The sequence below is a fragment of the Microcaecilia unicolor genome, chromosome 7 (genome assembly GCF_901765095.1).
Source record: "Microcaecilia unicolor chromosome 7, aMicUni1.1, whole genome shotgun sequence".
Taxonomy (NCBI): domain Eukaryota; kingdom Metazoa; phylum Chordata; class Amphibia; order Gymnophiona; family Siphonopidae; genus Microcaecilia; species Microcaecilia unicolor.
In genome coordinates, this window is record NC_044037.1 from 105,868,719 (window position 1) to 105,889,408 (window position 20,690).

Sequence of the window (20,690 nt, forward strand, 5' to 3'; positions counted from 1 at the left end):
ATGTGGTGAAAGCTGGTGGTAGAAGACACACTCACTCACACTTACATTCACACACATTCTCTTTGATGCAATAACTACGAAATATCACATATATAAGAAGTATTTAAAGGAGAAATTAGGTCTTAACTGCTAATTTTCTTTCCTTGAGTCTCAACTTATGAGTTAGGCCTATCAACCAGCAGATGGAGAGAGAGAACAGTCCTGCCCTATAAATGCACTGTGTAGTCTTAGATCTTCAGTAATTCTATAACAAAGCAGTGGAAACTTGCTCTCCCCCTTCTTTTTGATTCATTACTGTTTTGTTATTTACTTTTTTGGTGCAAACATAACCCGAATCTTCAGAAACTCAGCAGTATAGAGAGGGGGCTTGTACTGGTTTGGTGGGTCTTGAGGAAAGGAAATTAGTAGGTAAGATCTAATTTCTTTTTCCTTAGTGTGCTCACCAGACTAGTCCAGAACTTGTGGGAATATAGCAAAGCACTCTCAAACTGGGTGGGAAGTTGAAACTCCTGCTCTAAGGACGTCAGCACTGAAGGTGGAATCTGACCTAGCTAGACTTTAGTGCTTTGCAAATGTATAAAGAGAGGACCAAATTGCCGCTCTACAAATGTCATCCAGTGACACTGCATGAAATTCTGCCCAAGAAGCTGCAACTCCCCTCGTGGAATGTGCTGTCAGGCCCTTGGACACCTGCTTACCATTGAGAATAAAGGCCAAAGAAAATTATTTCTTTGAGTCAATGAGCATTTGTAGTTTTAGAGGCTGTTTCACCCTTCCTGACTCGTCCATAAAAGATAATCTGTCAGTTCTCTGGAACTCATTGGTTACTTCTAAAGTATCTCACAGGGACTCTGCAGACAATCCAAGTATCTAAGAACCTTAAACTCTGTCTCATAATCTTCCCTCCTAAAAGAAGGAAGGTTAAGAAATTGATTCAAGTGAAATGGAGAAACTATTTTCAGAAAAATGTAGGAAACCATATGGTCCGAAACCCTGGCGTCTATAAAACACAGAAAGGGATCTCTACAAGACAGTTTGAAGTTCAGAATTCCTGCAAACCTACAAAATGGCTAGGTGAAAAATCTCAAGGTTTTAAGCATCACCTTCAAGGATTCTAAAGGCGGAAGGCCTAGTGCCTTAAGTGCCAAATTTAAATTCCTGCTTAGACATAGCAGGGGCCTGATGTGTATCGACCCTTTTAAGAATCAAACTGTTGGGATGAGCAGCCAAAGAGGACCTTCCAGATGTGCTAAAAAATAAAATGCAATGCAATTCCTTTAGGGAATCTAAGACCAACCCCTTCTTGTTACCCTCCTGGAAGAAGATTAGAGTCTGAGGTGTGATTGCTTTAATTAGAGGTACAGCTCTGGCAAAACACCCCATCTCAAACACCAGACTGTTGCATATGCCAGTGAAGTGGATCTATTTCTGTTATGGAGAATCAAAATAACATCTTAAGAACATAAGAATAGCCATACTAGGTCAGACCAGTGGTCCATTGCGCCCAGTATCCTGCTTCCAACAGTGGCCAATCCAGTTCACAAGTGCTTGGCAGAATCCCAAATAGTAGCAAGATTCCATGCTACTGATAGCAGTGGTTTCCCCTTTGTCTATTTCAATAGCAGATAATAGGCTTTTCATCCAGGAACTTGTTCATACCTTTTTTTAAACCCAGATATGCTGACCACTAACTACATCCTCTGGCAACGAGTTTCAGAGCTTAACTATTTGTTGAGTGAAAAAAATATTTCCTTCTATTTCATTTTAAAAGTATTACCATGTGACTTCATTGAGTGTCTGTCTTCTAGTCTTTGTACTTTTTGAAAATGTAAAAAAATTGATTCACTTTACCCATTCTACACTGCTCATGATTTTGTAGACCTCTATCGTATCCCCCCTCAGCTGTCTCTTTTCCATTCTGAAGAGCCCTAACCTCTTTAACGTTTCGTCATATGAGAGGAGTTCTATCCCCTTTATCTTTTTGATCACTCTTTTTTGAACCTTTTCTAATTCTGCTATATCTTCTTTGAGATATGGCGACCAGAATTGAATAAAGTACTCAAGGTGAGGTTGCACCATGGAGTGATAAAGAGGTATTATAATATTCTTGGTCTTATTGGCCATCCATTTCCTAATAATTTTTTAACATCCTGTTTGCTTTCTTGGCTGCTGCCACACACTGGATAAAAGATTTAAGCATATTGTCTATGATGACATCTAGATCTTTTTCTTGGGTACTGATTCCTAAGGTTGGACCCTAGCATCAAGTAACTATGATCTGGATTATTCTTCCCAATGTGCATCATTTTGCATTTGTCCACATTAAATTTCATCTGCTATTTGGATGCCCAGTCTTCCTGTGTCCTAAGGTCTTCACAGTCCGCATGTATTTTAACAACTTTGAATAGTTTTGGGTCATCTGCAAATTTAATCACCTCACTTGTTCCAGTTTCCATATCATTTATAAATACGTTAAATCGCACCGGTCCCAGTACAGATCCATGCGGCACTCCACTATTCACCCTCCTCCAATGAGAAAAATGGCCAGGGAAAGCCTTAAGCATAAGTACATAAGTGTTGCCATACTGGGAAAAGACCAAGGGTCCATCGAGCCCAGCATCCTGTCCACGACAGCGGCCAATCCAGGCCAAGGGCACCTGGCAAGCTTCCCAAACGTACAAACATTCTATACATGTTATTTCTGGAATTGTGGATTTTTCCCAAGTCCATTTAGTAGCGGTTTATGGACTTGTCCTTTAGGAAACCGTCCAACCCCTTTTTAAACTCTGCTAAGCTAACCGCCTTCACCACTTTCTCCGGCAACGAATTCCAGAGTTTAATTATACGTTGGGTGAAGAAACATTTTCTCCGATTTGTTTTAAATTTACTACACTAGTTTCATCGCATGCCCCCTAGTCCTAGTATTTTTGGAAAGTGTGAACAGACGCTTCACATCCACCTATTCCACTCCACTCATTATTTTATATACCTCTATCATGTCTCCCCTCAGCCGTCTCTTCTCCAAGCTGAATAGCCCTAGCCACCTTAATCTTTCTTCATAGGGAAGTCGTCCCATTCCCGCTATCATTTTAGTCGCTATTCTCTGCACCTTTTCCAATTCTACTATATCTTTCTTGAGATGTGGCGACCAGAATTGAACACAATACTCAAGGTGCGGTCGCACCATGGAGCGATACAACGGTATTATAACATCCTCACACCTGTTTTCCATACCTTTCCTAATAATACCCAACATTCTATTCGCTTTCCTAGGCGCAGCAGCACACTGAGCAGAAGGTTTCAGTGTATTATCGACGACGACACCCAGATCCCTTTCTTGGTCCGTAACTCCTAACGTGGAACCTTGCATGAATTAGCTATAATTCAGGTTCTTTTTTCCCACATGCATCACCTTGCACTTGCTCACATTAAACGTCATCTGCCATTTAGTCGCCCAGTCTCCCAGTCTCGTAAGGTCCTTTTTGTAATTTTTCACAATCCTGTCGCGATTTAACAACTTTGAATAACTTTGTGTCATCAGCAAATTTAATTACCTCGCTAGTTACTCCCATCTCTAAATCATTTATAAATATATTAAAAAGCAGCGGTCCTAGCACAGACCCCTGAGGAACCCCACTAACTACCCTTCTCCATTGTGAATACTGCCCATTTAACCCCACTCTCTGTTTCCTATCCTTCAACCAGTTTTTAATCCACAATAGGACATTTCCTCCTATCCCATGACCCTCCAATTTCCTCTGTAGCCTTTCATGAGGTACCTTGTCAAATGCCTTTTGGAAATCCAGATATACAATATCAACCGGTTCCCCTTTGTCCACATGTTTGTTTACTCCTTCAAAGAATTGAAGTAAATTGGTCAGGCAAGATTTCCCCACCCAAAAGCCGTGCTGACTCGGTCTCAGTAATCCATGTCCTCGGATGTGCTCTGTAATTTTGTTTTTAATAATAGCCTCTACCATTTTCCCCGGCACTGACGTCAGACTCACCGGTCTATAATTTCCCGGATCTCCCCTGGAGCCTTTTTTAAAAATCGGTGTTACATTGGCCACCCCTCCAATCTTTTGGTACCATGCTCGATTTTAAGGATAAGTTGCATATCACTAGCAGTAGCTCCGCAAGCTCATTTTTCAGTTCTATCAGTACTCTAGGATGAATACCATCCAGTCCAGGAGATTTGCTACTCTTCAGTTTGCTGAACTACCCCATTACGTCCTCCAGGTTTACCGTGAAGTCAGTAAGTTTCTCCAACTCGTCCGCTTGAAATACCATTTCCGACACCGGTATCCCACCCAAATCTTCCTCGGTGAAGACCGAAGCAAAGAATTCATTCAGTCTCTCCGCTACGTCTTTGTTTGAATGTTGTTTGCTGATGTTTTGGTATTACACCGCTGACTCTAAAGATATTTAAAAAAAAAACCAAAACATTTTCTAATCCCTTCCAGAACGGATCATCTGCAAGGGAGTCTCTTGGGGCAGAGCATTAGGAGTACTTAAGGCCTCCAGTGTCTTAGAAATAATTGTAGAGAATTTTTCTCTACAAAACAGGTGTACTACAGTGGGGATTTCTCCAGATTTCTCATGGCCTGATTTTGTCAGCAAGGTGACAGATCAGGAGTCCCAATTATTCAGAGTTTTCAAATGAGAACACTTTGCAGACTTATTGCTTGCTGAGGTTATTGAAGCTGAAGGAGTGGGAACCACATCCTAAGCTCCTTAAGCATGTTTCAACAAAAATACTCTATGAAGTAAAAACTCAAACTCTGGGGAAAAGGGCTCCCAGGATCTCTTCTGACTGTTGAGGAGTTCCAGAGAATCCTGTTAGAGCTCTTGCATCCTGAGACTGCTGTCTGTTAGCACTGTGCCATGCAGCAGAAACAGAAGATGATGGCACAGGGGAGAAAGGAGACAAAATGGCTGCCAGTCCTGCACTTTCCAGAGAATACAGCCCTGCATGTTTGGTGATGTCATGTCTCCTTTCATACTTGGCTCAGCTGAAAAATCATTTGTCTGTACTCAGCTGGGCTCCCCTTGAAGTCAGATTGCGAAGGAGGAGCACCAGAGCAGGACACCAGGTACACACAGTGGATCCAAAAAAGAGTCCTCTCTCATGTAATGTCTTCCCAAACAATGTCTTTATTAAAATCAATAAAAGCCCGACACGAATCATGTTTCAGCCACACCGGCCTGCATCAGGGGTCTATAAATAAACAAATATATTGACATAAATAACTAAACATAATACAACAAATTTAAAACCAAAAAAAAGGATGAATATAATAAGTATAATGATACTACTACTACTACTAACTAGCATTTCTAAAGCGCTACTAGGGTTACGCAGCGCTGTACAATTTAAACATAGAAGGACAGTCCCTGCTCAAAGAGCTTACAATCTAAAAGACAAGAGAACAATCTAAAAGACGAGAACAATCTAAAGACAAGTGAACAATCTAGAGGACGAGTGAACAGTTAATCTGATAGGGTGGATAGATTGGGGCATTCTATATATCTCGAGCGGTTAGGCGCCGAAGGCAGCTTTGAAGAGGTGAGTTTTAAGCAGAGATTTGAAGATGGGTAGGGAGGGGGCATGGCGTATGGGTAAAGGAAGATTGTTCCAGGCATGGGGTGAGGCAAGGCAGAATGAGCGGAGCCTGGAGTTGGCAGTGGTGGAGAAGGGTACTGAGAGAAGGGCTTTGTCCTGTGAGCGGAGGTTACGGGCGGGAACATAGGGGGAGATGAGGGTGGAGAGGTAGTGAGGAGCCGCAGACTGAGTGCATTTGTAGGTAAGGAGGAGGAGCTTGAATTGTATGCGATATCTGATCGGAAGCCAATGAAGTGATTTGAGGAGAGGGGTGATATGAGTATATCTGTTTTGGCGGAATATAAGACGTGCAGCAGCGTTCTGAACTGATTGAAGGGGGGATAGATGGCTGAGTGGGAGGCCGGTGAGGAGTAAGTTGCAGTAATCAAGGCGAGAGGTAATGAGAGCGTGGACGAGAGTTCTGGTGGTGTGCTCAGAGAGGAAAGGGCGAATTTTGCTGATGTTGAAGAGGAAGAAGCGACAGGTCTTGGCAGTCTGTTGAATATGCACAGAGAAGGAGAGGGAGGAGTCGAAGATGACTCCGAGGTTGCGGGCAGATGGGACGGGGAGGATGAGGGTGTTATCAACAGAGATAGAGAGTGGAGGAAGAGGAGAAGTGGGTTTAGGAGGAAAGACGAGGAGCTCGGTCTTGGACATGTTCAGCTTCAGGTGGCGGTTGGACATCCATGCCGCAATGTCGGATAAACAGGCCGATACCTTGGCCTGGGTCTCCGCGGTGATGTCAGGTGTGGAGAGGTATAGCTGGGTGTCATCAGCATAAAGATGATACTGAAAACCATGAGACGAGATCAGCGAGCCCAGGGAAGAGGTGTAGATTGAGAAGAGAAGGGGTCCAAGGACAGATCCCTGGGGAACTCCAACAGAGAGTGGGATGGGAGTGGAGGAAGATCCATGGGAGTGTACCCTGAAGGTGCGGTGGGAGAGATAAGAGGAGAACCAGGAGAGGACAGGGCCTTGGAACCCAAAAGAGGACAGCGTGGCAAGAAGTAAATCATGGTTGACAGTGTCAAACGCGGCGGAAAGATCGAGGAGGATGAGGATGGAGTAGTGACCTCTGGATTTGGCCAGGAGCAGGTCATTGCAAACTTTAGAGAGTGCTGTTTCTGTCGAGTGCAGAGGGCGAAAACCGGATTGAAGTGGATCGAGGATGGCATGAGAGGAGAGAAAATCAAGGCAGCGGCTGTGAACGGCGCGCTCAAGTATTTTGGAAAGGAAGGGTAAAAGAGAGATGGGGCGGTAGTTGGAGGGGCAGGTAGGGTCAAGTGAAGGTTTTTTGAGGAGAGGTGTGACAACGGCGTGCTTGAAGGTGTCAGGGACAGTTGCAGTGGAGCTTTGGTTGGAACAGATGAAACAGCTGAATTACAATGAAATTGTAAAGAACAAGGATGTCTAAAAATAAGAAATACAAAACCAATATGAGTTTAAATCAATGAATTAAAAAAAAAATTTCCGTCAAACCATAGGTTGAAGTGTCACACATAGATTTTAAAATAATACACATATATTTGATACATATCCAAAAGGCACATAACATATTTCCATGGAACCATAAACAAGAAATAAGATGAACTAGGCATGCTTCCACATGGATAGATACCAACACACAGACATAATAATCAAATATGAAAAATGTATAAAGGAATGCCAAGTATCAATATCAAAATAAAAATAATAAATATTGTGTAATCCCTTCTTTTCCAGAAGTTATGTAATATCCAAAAAATACATGGAACGGAGTATATAAAATAACGCTGATAATAATATCTGAGTGAGCTAAATACGTATGTAACGTCAAAAAAAGAAAAACTCATAAAACGAAGTATATAAAATGACGCTAGTCATAAAATCTGAATAAGCTAAATATGTGTGCGAAGTCTAAAAAGCAAATGAATCCAAAGTTGTGGCACAACCACTTTCGTTAAATAAAGCACATTCTTTAAACAGATGAGAAAACCACTTGAAAAACCGGCACACAAAATGGCCAAACTTCTTATTCGCGCCAAAACCGGAAGCTTATATCTAAATGAATACGCTTGATTTTAAAGCTAACCACATAAGGCGCTAAACAAAAATGTTAAAATATAAATAAAACCTAGATAAAAAACAAGATAAAAAAAGAAAGACGACCCCACACTTAACGCCTGGAAACAACTCCAAAGAAAATATAAATATACCATAAGACAAACTAAAAGATTATATTACAAAATTGTAATTGGACCAAACTACAAGGACACACATAAACTCTTCCAACTCGTGAATAAGCTACTAGATATTACACCAGTCACAACCAACAGCAAAGATGCACCAGGAGCAGACAATCTCGCGAGATACTTCAACGAGAAAATCGTACAACTGCGACTTAAGATACCTGTCAGTACCATCGACTATGCTGAACTCCTTGACTGTCTAGACCCAGACCCTGGCATCTACCCAGCAGACAGAACCTGGACCAACTTCGAGACACTATCAGAGGATATCATCTCCCAAACGCTCAAAAGATTTGCCAAATCTCATTGCAAACTGGACATATGTCCAAACAACCTTATGACATCTGCTCCTCAACAATTTATAACAGACATAACGAAACACTTGAATTATATGTTACAAAATGGACTCTTCCTGAAGGAGAAAGGAAACATTCTACTCAGCCCCATACCCAAAGATACAAAGAAAAGTGCCAGTGAACTAACCAACTATAGACCAGTAGCATCCATTCCCTTAATAACCAAACTAACGGAAGGGTTGGTGACCAAACAACTCACAAACTATTTAAACAAATTCTCAATACTTCATGACTCCCAGTCAGGATTTCGGTCTAACCACAGTACTGAAACAGTACTAGTTACTCTCATGACCAAATTCAAACAAATGATTGCAACTGGAAAGAACATATTACTTCTACAATTTGACATATCAAGAGCTTTCGACGTGGTTGATCATGGAATACTACTACATATCCTTGAGTACTTCGGAATTGGAGGAAACGTTCTCAATTGGTTCAAGGGATTCCTAACCACACGATCATACCAAATAACATCTAACTCGACTACTTCAGCCACATGGATACCTGAATGCGGAGTCCCACAGGGATCCCCCCTCTCGCCGACTCTGTTCAATTTAATGATGATACCCTTGGCCAAACTATTATCAAACCAAAATCTCAACCCATACATATACGTAGATGACGTAACGATCTACATCCCATTTAAACAAGATCTAAACGAAATTTCTAATGACATCAATCAAAGTCTCCATATCATGCATTCATGGGCGGATGCATTTCAGCTGAAACTTAACGCAGAAAAAACCCAATGCCTAATACTCACCTCTCAACATAACAAGAACAAATTCACCGCCATTAACACACCAAATCTGAACCTTCCAATTTCGGACACCTTAAAAATTCTTGGAGTTACCATCGATCGACCCCTAACACTTGAGAGCCACGCGAAAAACACAACCAAGAAGATGTTCCACTCCACGTGGAAATTAAAAAGAATAAGACCTTTCTTCCCAAGGACTGTTTTCCATAACCTGGTACAATCAATGGTGTTCAGCCATCTAGACTACTGCAATGCACTCTATGCCGGCTGTAAAGAGCAAATAATCAAGAAACTTCAGACAGCCCAGAACACTGCAGCTAGACTCATATTCGGTAAAACAAAATATGAAAGTGCTTAAACCCCTACGAGAAAAACTACACTGGCTCCCACTTAAAAAACGCATCACGTTCAAAATATGCTCCCTAGTTCACAAAATCATTCATGGAGATGCACCAGCCTACATGTCAGACCTGATAGACTTACCACCCAAGAATGCCAAAAGATCATCCCGCACATTCCTTAATCTGCACTTCCCTAACTGCATAGGCCTGAAATACAAAGTAACGCACGCGTCAAACTTTACCTACTTGAGCACACAGTTATGGAACGCATTGCTGCGCAACTTAAAAATGATTTACGAATTAACGAACTTCCGCAAACTACTGAAGACCCATCTCTTTAACAAGGCATACCACAAAGGTCAACCAATGTGATTATACACAACTCCTCCACATATATTCAGAACTGTCTTACAATATCTGCTTGTTATACCACTATCATGTTTTATCATTATCATGTTGCCCAAGATCCTTCTGTAACACTAAATGTCTATTTCTAATATATTTCCACCATTCATGATGATTGTAAACCACATTGAGCCTGCAACGAGGTGGGAAAATGTGGGATACAAATGCAATAAATAAATTACCGTGAAGCAACTCTATCAGGATTCTGGTTGCCTGAATAAGTGCCCTTGAATGAAGCCCCCAGAGTGAAGATTTTCCCCCTGCCTTTAGATGCCAGCTTCTGGCTCACCTGAGTCCCTCATGCACTGCTGGTCTTGCTTCTTCCCTATAAAACAGAAGTTCTGAGAAGTGCTGTCTAAGGAATAGCAGTGGGCTGAGAATGTGGGGAACTTGGTTCGATTCCCACTGAGGCTCCTTGTGACCCTGGGCAAGTCACTTGACCCTCCATTGCCCCAGCTAGAAAAACTTTGATTGTGAACCCACTAGGGACAGAGAAAGTACTTGCATATAATAATAATAAAATGTAAACAGCTTTGGTTGTTCCACAGAATGGTGGTATATTAAATCTATGATCCTTCACAGAAAGCAAAAGGGAAATAAGAGGGAGAAAAAATGGGTAGAATTAAGTCCTCCCTAAAGTGGCAATGAAATCCAAGCCTTGACACCCCTTGCTCAACTGGATGCCAGCTCTCCGACCAGCCCAGGAGCTCACCTTGCCAAATCACCCTTGGAACTGCATAATTTGCCCATCACTCTGCTGGAGACAAATACTGAAGATCTAAGCCTTCCCAGTGGCCTTATAGAGCAGGACCCACATGGCTGTTTTCTATCTCCATCTGCTGATTGAAGGGCATAACCCACAAGTTATGGACTGGTCCGGTGAGAACACTAAGGAAACAAAGATAAATAAACTCGACAGGACACCAGTTCTGGCAGTGGTTAGAATACTGTTATAATGTGGTCATCCATTTCTTCCAAATTCTGCTTTCTCCTGTGTCCTTTTTTATTACAAGTTGAGCTGCTTTCAGTTTTCCACATTTCTGTGTTAAAATATGTTGATGAAAAAAGGTCATAATACTTTGTCATAATAGCTTTACTTCCCTTTGCACATAGCTCTTATTAGTAGTTAGTTCCCCTATGGGGCTCAGTTTCAAAGCTCGTAGACTTACAAAGTTCCATAGATTTGAAAATATGCCTCTTTGTGGACTCCAATTAGTCACAGTTCTGCAGAGAGGGGATTAATATGCTCTGTCTGAGTTTCTGTGTATGGGCCTTTGGTTCTTCTAGACAGTGTTACAGAAACTTCCCCAATCAAATGTGGATTATTAAAATAGTATGAATAAATAGTTTCTGATGAAGACAATCATAAACCAGCTTTTTGCCCAGTGGCATTTGAGTGTTACTTAGCTTCAACAGATCATCTGAAGATAAAAACACATCCTGAGCTCTGTATTCCATAGTTGATCTGCATATAGAAAACGTACTATATGTAAGCTGGGGGTGTTAGAACCTCTGCCAGCAGAGAGAACACCTGAAGCAGGATCATTTATACACCGGGGCTAATTTCCTGGAGGGTGGAAACAGCATATGTTATGTTCTTCATTGAAACAAGTTTGATCCAAAGTAGCTTTACATCGGGTAATAAATGCAGTAATCAAGGAATAAAATAAAATAGCATGTTAGTAAAATGCATAATAATGCAACAGTAAAAATGTATACATTCATACATTCATATGTCAAAACATCCCACCTTCAGTAAGATGAAATAGATTAAAACATGCTTGAGAATTCACTCATTCACAAGCTAAACCCACTCCCCAAATAAACTGTCCAAGCCACAAAACTCATTGTTGCTCTGGAAGTATCTACCAGAAGGGCAAGCCTCATAATGGAGATCATCTAGAATGGTTCCTTGGATGACATGAGCAGGGAGAGGGTGTGGGCCTAGTCTGCACTTTCAGGCTTTTTCTTAGCAACTGTAAAGAGATACCCAACTGTCTTGAAAACTTTCACTGACAGCAAATGTGAAGATTAGAGTTTACTGCTGATTTTTGGTTACCTCTGCACTTCTGCAAGCCAGTACATATGTTGATGGGAACTTGTGCTCTGTCCAGTGAACAGCATTCATAGAGCTACCATTCTCCACTTAAACTGGAGAACAGCTAATTCTTTTCATTTTTATTTATTTATTTAATGGTGAAAGGAGAAGGCTTCGAGAACAGCTCATCCAGTTATATGAAGGGTTACATTTTCTAACACTCTGTTTTTTTCTGAAGAAACAAAATGGTGTTTCATTTCTTCCTATGCATTACTGCTTGGCTTTTTGTGATGTGGTATGTAGCTGGAGATAGATTCACAGAAAGTGTGGTTGAATGGTATATGGAAGGATATGCAATAGATACTGAAGATCTTCAGAGATGGGAATGCAAGGAGGTAAAGCCAAAAGACTGAGCAGTATCTGTTGCATCTCAATAGGTAGAGAGAATGGGACACATACTAGTTGAAATTTGAAGTCTTTAATACTTTTTTAAAATATTCTAAATGCTTTGGGAGTCTCCTTGCTCACATTCCTGTTTTTTTTTTCTCTTGTGTTTTTCCAATCTTTTCCCCTATTTACTTGTGATCTGCTTCTTCCTATTTCCTATTCTATTTTTTTATTTTTAAATTTCACACTTTCTCATTTGTATCATTTTGTGTGCTATGATCCTGCTTCCTATTTGGTATATGTTCTCAATGTCTCCTGCCTCTGTGCTTTCCCTTGGCTTGATTTTATTTTGCCTTCCCTCTTCCATCACATATCTTTAAAATGTATTTATTTTTTCTGATGCTATGGTGTTCATCTTCCTCTTGAGTTCTCATTATCTCTACCTTGCATATTTTTCTACCCTTTTTTACTTTCTATATTTCTGCATGTATTTAATTTCTCAACTACATTCTTTCTTCTTGTTCTCTTCCCCCATCTATCATTAACCCTCTCGTCCTCCCCATCTTAACTTTTCTATTTTCTGTTTGTTTCTTCTGTCCTCCTACTCTTCCTGTCCTTTTCTTCTTACATTTTTGCCATGTTCTTACACTTCCACAATCTGTTTTTCTGTTTTCTTACTCCCTAATTTTCTACCCTCCACCCTATTGCCCTTTCACTTATGGATTTCTGCTCCTGCTTACCATCCCCTTGACACAGTCCAAGGAGCTCCAGATCAAGAAACAGTTCCAGGACACATGCAAGATACAGACACGGCAGTACAAAGCACTGAGGAATCACCTGTTGGAGACCACACCCAAGAGTGAGCACAAGGCTATCCTGAAGCGACTCAAGGACGAGCAGACAAGGAAGCTGGCCATTCTAGCTGAGCAGTATGACCACAGCATCAATGAGATGCTCTCCACGCAGGCGGTACATCCCCCTCTCCTGCCTAGCTCTGTGCGCGCGCTTCTGTTTGTGTCTATCTGTGTGCCTCTGTGTATGTCTGTCCATTGTGGCCGAGCAGTAGGGCAACAGCATCAACAAGAAACCGTGCACATAAGTGGTAAGTCCCCTTTCTGTATTTACGTTTGTATGTCTCTTGACTTTTGGAACTTCTTTTCTATGCCTTTTTTGTACCCCTCCATTTTGCTGTGTCACTTTCTTACTGTTTATTTCAGTCTACTATTGACACCTTCCCTTTATGTTTTGTCCCCTCTCTCTGTCTTTGTGTCTTTTGTTTTCCAATGATAGGCTGGATGTGCAGTCCTCCTACATGAGTGATGTGTCAGACCCTGAACTGGAGAAAAGTAAACTGAGCATGTGCAGGATGTCTGTGCTAGTGTGTTGTCGCACAGTGTCACCTGAGGTCTTTCTGTCATCCCTAGATTTTTCTTCTTTTTCTTTTTACAGTTTGCTTATTTTTTTGTGTTGCCACAGCTTGCATTGGTGCCAGTGCATTGAGCTGCAGTGGTCAAAGGTTTTTAAAATCATGGAGCTGTTTGATTTTGCATCAGCTATTTTTTAATGATGTTCCAGAAACAGAAGACGCCCAACAGCTTCAAAAAGTGCAGGTAGTATAGCAGGGCAATGTTACAAACACCCACAAATTGCCTGACATACTTTGGCTTGAACACAATATTCCTTAATGTGCCACTTTTTAAAAGCTGATGCTTTTCAGTCTTGTAGTTGTGGAGAGCAGAAGGAAAAGCATATTGGTTAAACTACTTTTGGTCTAAGTGCATTGGCATTGGAGGCATCGACTCCTAAGATTTGTGTATTGGGTTGTAGATTATTCACATGAGGATCATTGGTCCCCCTCAATGCTAAGCATCAATAGAAGACATCAAGATAGATTATCATCAAAGTCCCATCCAATATATGTGGCAAATTGACTGCGTTGGCATTGAGGGAACCAATGCGATTTGAGGGTAAGGAAGTATCTGTATCAATGCATGACGTCAGGAACAAGATCAAAACATCTGCCATCCCAGCAAAGAGAATCATTCCTCATTGTCTACGTAGATCATGTTGCCCCACTGTTCATTCAACACTATTGGACATATTGTGTACAGTTTAAATTGCTCATTCTAATTCGTAAGGCACTTCCTCCATATTTGGCCTCACAGCTCAGTTTACCTCCTGCTTCTTTTTATGGCTTCCTTCTCTCTATCCCCCCCCCCCCCCTCCCAGTTTGGCATGGCTTAAGTCAACATAGGTCAGTTATTTTTTTCTTGGACCACTATTAAGGAATGCATTGCCTGTCCCATACAAGTTAGAGCCATCCTATACTAAATTTAAAGCTGCTCTCAAGCCTCAGTTGTTTAATAAAGCATAAGGAGTTTCCATCTAAGTGAGGACTGTCACAGATGGCACCTCTCTCTATAGTCTTCACTCCTTAATTTCTGCTTTCAACTATAAATATGATGTTCTTTTCAGCTTTTCTACTTTTGATTGTAAACTGCCTTGTTATATAAAATATATTAATTTCAAAATAAGCATAAATGTGGGGCATGCAAGGCTGTGACCAGAGGTCAGGGCAATAATACACCTTAAGTGTTCAGGAAAATATCTTCTTTGTTCCTGAACCCTTACTATCATTGGCATCGGAAGTCTTCAATGAGGAGCTAGACAGGAATATTCAGATTCTGAATTGCCACCTAGAAAGAAATCTGTACATCTGGATTGACACTGAAGCTGAAGGAGATGATCTCAGAGGCATGTATCAATGATGAATAAGGGCAGCAGCACCAGTTGCACCAATATTCATCTAGAGTACATTCACCAAGGCACTGGTCTGCATCAGTCAAGGCCTCAACAGGCAAAAGAAACCATCAAAGAAGCTTTTCTGCTAGCCAGGAGGCTTCACTGATGCATCAGTCTGCATCATTTCATTTATTACAAATTTATATTCTATACTATGCATTACTGTCCTAGATAAATTCCTTTATAAAACAGCAATACAGAGACAGAGTCAGTATTCCTGATATCTGCCTCCCAAATGCTAACTACATGGCTGTTCTCCCCTAACCTTAGCCAGCAAACATTCAATCAAATAAAGAGGACTTAAACTGCTTCCTGAAAATGTCTAATAGTGTTTGATATACTGCGTTTCAATGGGGACCAGCACAGTGGTTTACAACTCAAAACCTAGAAAATGGAAAAGAACTACAATCAAAATAGAAAAGGATAAGAGCTTGGACAGACAACATAAAACAAGGGAAGGGAGAAAACTAGATAATCCTGCCTGAAAGTGGATTACAGTCAGCAACAGTTTGTATAACTTCAGTTCAGTGATTGAAATTGTAGTCATGTGAAACAGAAAACTGAATAGAAGGCATATCTAATTTCTTAGTGCCAGATGATTGTGAAAATAACAGCTCAGAAATTTGAAAGATGTCAACTAAATGTGAAGGAATCTTTGCATAAATGGCAAGACAGAACATATTTTCAATCAAATGTGTTGCTTTAGTGGGAGCCAGTGCATGTCTTTTAAAATAATGTACATGTGATCTAAATAAGCAGCTAGTCACCAACTGAATGGCAGCATTCTCTATCATCTGTAATGCATTTAAAGCATATTCTGACAAACCAGTGTATAGTTTATTACAGTAATATAACATAGAAAGCACTAATTCTTGTACTACCACAGAAAACTATAGGGTAGATGCAGTTTGTGTAGTAAAATGCCACCAAATCTCATTAATTTTATGCTTACCAAAGAGCTGAGAGTCCGTCAGTGTTTAGGTCCCAACAGACAAAGGAAACTTTCAAAGAAGACAGGCTGCTAGCTTAGTTTATGATTGGACCTATCCTACAGAATGTTTTTCTGATACAGAGTCTGAGCACTCTTGGAGTACATTTATGAATCTGAAGACTACTCTGATCAGGAGAAGTCTGCTGGTGTTGCCTTGGAATCTGCACTCCTGTTATCTACAAGGATTGAAAATATCTCCACCGGAGGACCTTGCCCTCACTCTCACTGACTTTTGTTGAAGGATAGAAATGCTGGATACCCTCTAATTTCTAAACCATCCTCTTCACCTCCTACTCTTCCAATTAAAACATGACTGTACCTGTTAACAGCATCCTTCAGGAAGCAGAAATGAGAATGTGGGAGAGACTTCTGAAGATTTATCAGAGGGAAATATGACAACTTTTTACCAGTAGGAAAGCAGTATAGAAAACATATGGTGAGGTTGATCTAGGATATTTTTGAGATGACAGCTTCTGCTATGGGTAATAGTGTTCAAAAGACTCTTCCACAAGAAAGGATGGCCATTTTAGAATTAGTATTGAAAGAAAGAAAGGGATAGTAGACCTCAGCATGGGATCAAGGTTGTTAAGCTTCATGCCTCTTCTGTGCTCAGGAATGTCTTCATCAGGTAAATTGTCCTACAACTAAAAACAATCTAGAATGCTTTAAAGGCTTTTAGACATTGGTTGGCCAACAAAATAATCATAATTTAGAACAAGCATTCAGGTACGTAGCCGAGTTCTACATGAGCAAGCAGGGAGGATCAGGACCATCCATACCTTCTGTTTTGGAGATTTTTCAGGATATGGAAGTGTGCCATCTTATATGGGATGATACTCAAAGCCACATACCTGGCAGGAAAGGTACAGCATTCATGTTGGGCAACCTGAGTTGAGCCTTGCAACCACATGAGTGGTTTATAGATGGAGGGATAGCAAACCAAATATTTGACGAGTGGTGAATCTTTGTGTACCTTCTGAACACGAGGATTTCTTAGATTTGTTTGAAGATAGCAGCACATGGCAAACTCCTGAGAGAATGGTGAGAGTAGAAGCTGCCTTTCCTAGTGAGTGAACATCCTTGGGTAATTTTGTGTCAAAAAAGTTTGAAATAGAAGATAGTTTGTGAGTAAATTAATACACATCTTTTTTTAAGGCAATTTAAATAGGCGTAAGTAACTTGTATATCTATCTTTCTACACCCTCAATACCCCCACCGTGGATTTCTACCAATCCAAAGCAATATTTCTTAATTTATAGTGTTGTAAAGAAACGCCTAACCACCCACCTGTGGCTAACCCTGCGGCCACCTGGAGGGTCTGTCCCCAGCACAGCTCAAGTCTGCCTGCACCTGCCACTTGTGCTTTACACTAGCACCATCCACCACACTGACTGGGTCTCACTTGCCTCTGGGCGAGTCTCCCACTCTCAGGTTATCCCCTGGTGATTTCTAGGTTACTGGGACCACACTCTCAGGGGTACCACAGTTCCCAGAAAGCACCTAGAGACCAAAACACAAACCATAAGGATTCTTAGTCAGTCCAAGACAGCAGAATCAATAAACTAATAAGGTTTATTGTCAGAATAGAACAGTGAACCATATAGACAGGTGGAAAAGAACAAGCAATACCAGTTAACTGAATACAGATCAAATATAAAACTATCTAAACATTTATCTACTATCTAAATAGTACCTGGGGAGTTCAGGAACAAGATCTAGCTGCTCACAGGTTATGAAGTCTAACTGTTCACAAAGTCTCAGGAAAGAGGACCTTTTTTTTTTCTTATATTTGTACCCCGCGCTTTCCCACTCATAGCAGGTTCAATGCGGCTTACATATTATATACAGGTTCTTATTTGTACCTGGGGCAATGGAGGGTTAAGTGACTTGCCCAGAGTCACAAGGAGCTGCCTGTGCCTGCAGTGGGAATCGAACCCAGTTCCCCAGGACCAAAGGCCACCACTCTAACCACTAGCCCACTTCGCCACTTTTCACTTCCTTATCTGAAACAAAAAAAAATACCTCATAGCTTAAGCTAACAGCTTTGGTAGGAAGAAGAAACGGACAGTTCTATAACAACTTTACAAACAACAGTCACCACCTGCTGGCCAAACAAAGGAAATGCACATCATAAACAATAGCTATATAATTTATAAGCAGGAAAATTCTTTGTTCTGTTACACCTCCCCCCTCTAAGAGAGACCCCCGAACTGCAGCCTCTTCAGTCCATTGGTCAGGTCTTGACAGTCCAGTGTCAGGGTAGTCTGGCTCTTCCTTCCTGGAAAGTCCATCAGCATTTAAATGTTCACTGCCCTTCTGGTGCTGTATGGTGAAGTTGTACATCTGCGGGAACAGGGTACACTGCAGTAACTTCTCATTCTCTCCCGAGGCTCTTTTAAGCCAGATCAATGGATTATGATCTGTGATGACAGTAAAATCTCACCCATACAGATATTGTTGCAGTTTCTTAAGGGCCCACACTAAGGCCAGATATTCTTTCTCAATTGTGGCATATACTACCTCTCTGTCAAGAAACTGGTGACTCAGGTACACAGTGGTGTGCTCCTCACCTCTGCTATTCACTTGACTGAGTACAGCCCCAATGCCATTTGTTGAGGCACCAGTCTGTACCACAAATCTTTGATGGTAATCTGGTGCAGCCAGCACTGGACTGGTAACTAATGCAGTCTTTAATGCTTCACACTCTGGCGACCAAGCAGTGATTCGGGGCAGTCTCTTTTTAGTTAGGTCATCCAGGGGCTTGGCTGCGGTAGTATAGTGAGGTACAAACTTTCTGTAATACCCTGCTGTTCTAAGGAAGGTCAATACTTTTTAGTTTGGGAAGTGGGCCAACTCTGGATTGTTTCTACCTTAGCTGGCTCAGGCTTTAGCTATCCACCTCCCACTCTGTGCCCAAAGTATTGCACTTCTGCCATCCCCATCTGACATCTGCTGTGCTTGATAGTCAGGTGAGCCTCCCTGATCCGGACCAGCACTCCACTTAAATGAATCACCTGGTCATCCCAAGTCTGACTGTACACATCAGTGTCATCAAGATAAGCCCTAGCATGCTCCTGGACTCCATCTAACAGCCGATTCACCAAGCATTAGAACGTATCAGGGGCATTTTTCATTCCAAATGGCATCACAGTAAATTCATAAAGGTCAAATGGAGTAATAAATGCTGTTTGTTCCTGAGCAGCAGCTGTTAGGGGGATCTGTCAGTACCCCTGTCTAAGATCCACTGTGATCAGGTACTGGGCCCCAGCTAAATTATCTAGCAACTTGTCCATCTGGGGCACCGGATAGGCGTCAGATACAGTACATTCATTAAGCCTCCTGTAATCCACACAGAAGCGGGTTGTACCATCTTTCTTAGGGACAAGAACTATAGGAGAAGCCCAGGGACTATAAGACTTCTTTATAACACCTAGGGCTAGCATCTCATCAGTCTCCTGCTTCATTTGATTTTCCACCTCACCAGATATTCGATAGGCACTCTGCTTCAGTGGGTCATGTGATTAGCCAAATGAGTAATTCCTGGCTTAGTAGAAAACACATCAGCATACCTTTGCAATATTGCTTCTAGCGGCTGTTTCTGGGTGGGGGTTAATTGCTCTCCCACTACAACTTGTTGGGCACATCCCTCTGGTAATACCTCTGCTAAGAGGTCAGGTATGGGCTCATTATCCTGACACTTTTCTGGTGGGCTGCACACAGCTAACACCATGGCTGTGCAATCAGCATAGGCTTTTAACATATTTACATGAAAGGTGTGCTGCTTTCTGTCTTGAGAGTCCAGAGATATAACATAGTTTGTATCATTTAGGCACCTTATGACCTTGTAAGGTCCTGCCCAGTTAACCTGAAGTTTATTCTGATGTACTGGGACTAAAACAAGTACCTGCTGTCCCTCATAAAACTGTGTTAGGCTTTACGATCATATCAGGTCTTTTGTTTAGTTTGGGCTGCCTGTAAGTTATTTCTGACAAAGCCCACAAGGTCTTCTAATTTCTGGCGTATATTGACTACATATTCAATTACAGGCATGTCAGAGGTGTCAACTTTCCTCCCCCAATGATCTCTTATTAGGTCAAGGGGCCCTCTCACCCTCCGGTCATAAAGCAGCTCAAATGGAGAGAACCCGGTAGACTCTTGGGATACTTCTCTATATGTAAATAGTAGATAGGGCAAGTAGTTTTCCCAGTCACAGTCTCCTGTCTCCACAAAAGTCTTTAACATATACTTTAATGTCCTATTAAATCTCTTCGCCAACCCATTAGTTTCAGGGTGATATAGCGTAGTACATACAGATTTTACTCCTCAGTATGCCCTCAGATTTTGGATCAGCTCAGACATAAACTGTGTCCCTTGGTCTGAGAGTATCTCTCATGGATATCTTACACGGGAAAATATTTCTAGCAGGGCAGTGGCAATTTTCTCTGCTTCTATGGAGGATAAGGCTACCGCTTCAGGATATCTGGTAGCAAAGTCCACCACTGTCAATATATATCTTTTCTCAGTCCGGCTAGGGACAGCTATAGGCCCCACTATATCCACAGCTATCCTCTCAAATGGCTTACTAATGGGTAAAGGTTTCAGGGGTGCTTGGGGGTGATAATGGATCTTACCCACTCTTTGGCACGCATCACAGGTTTGAAAATAATCAGTTACGGCTCAAGATATTCCCGGCCAGTAGAAGTTCTCTGTCAATCTAGTGCATGTGCGTGTCACCCCCTGATGTCCTGCTAGCAGAATGTCATGTGTAATCTGTAGGAGT

The 20,690-nt window shown here is 41.5% G+C and overlaps 1 protein-coding gene across 2 annotated transcripts in view; it reads left to right on the plus strand.

Annotated features, from left to right (window-relative positions):
- The window catches only part of TAOK2 (TAO kinase 2), a 247,963-nt gene that overhangs the window by 194,254 nt on the left and 33,019 nt on the right, over positions 1 to 20,690 (plus strand). The window contains exon 18 of one of the 2 annotated variants that reach the window (XM_030208780.1): positions 12,874 to 13,086. The exons of the other annotated variant lie outside the window; for it this stretch is intronic. Coding sequence (XP_030064640.1) covers positions 12,874 to 13,086 — 213 coding nt within the window. The remainder of the gene's footprint in view (positions 1 to 12,873; positions 13,087 to 20,690) is intronic. 2 annotated transcript variants of the gene reach the window in all.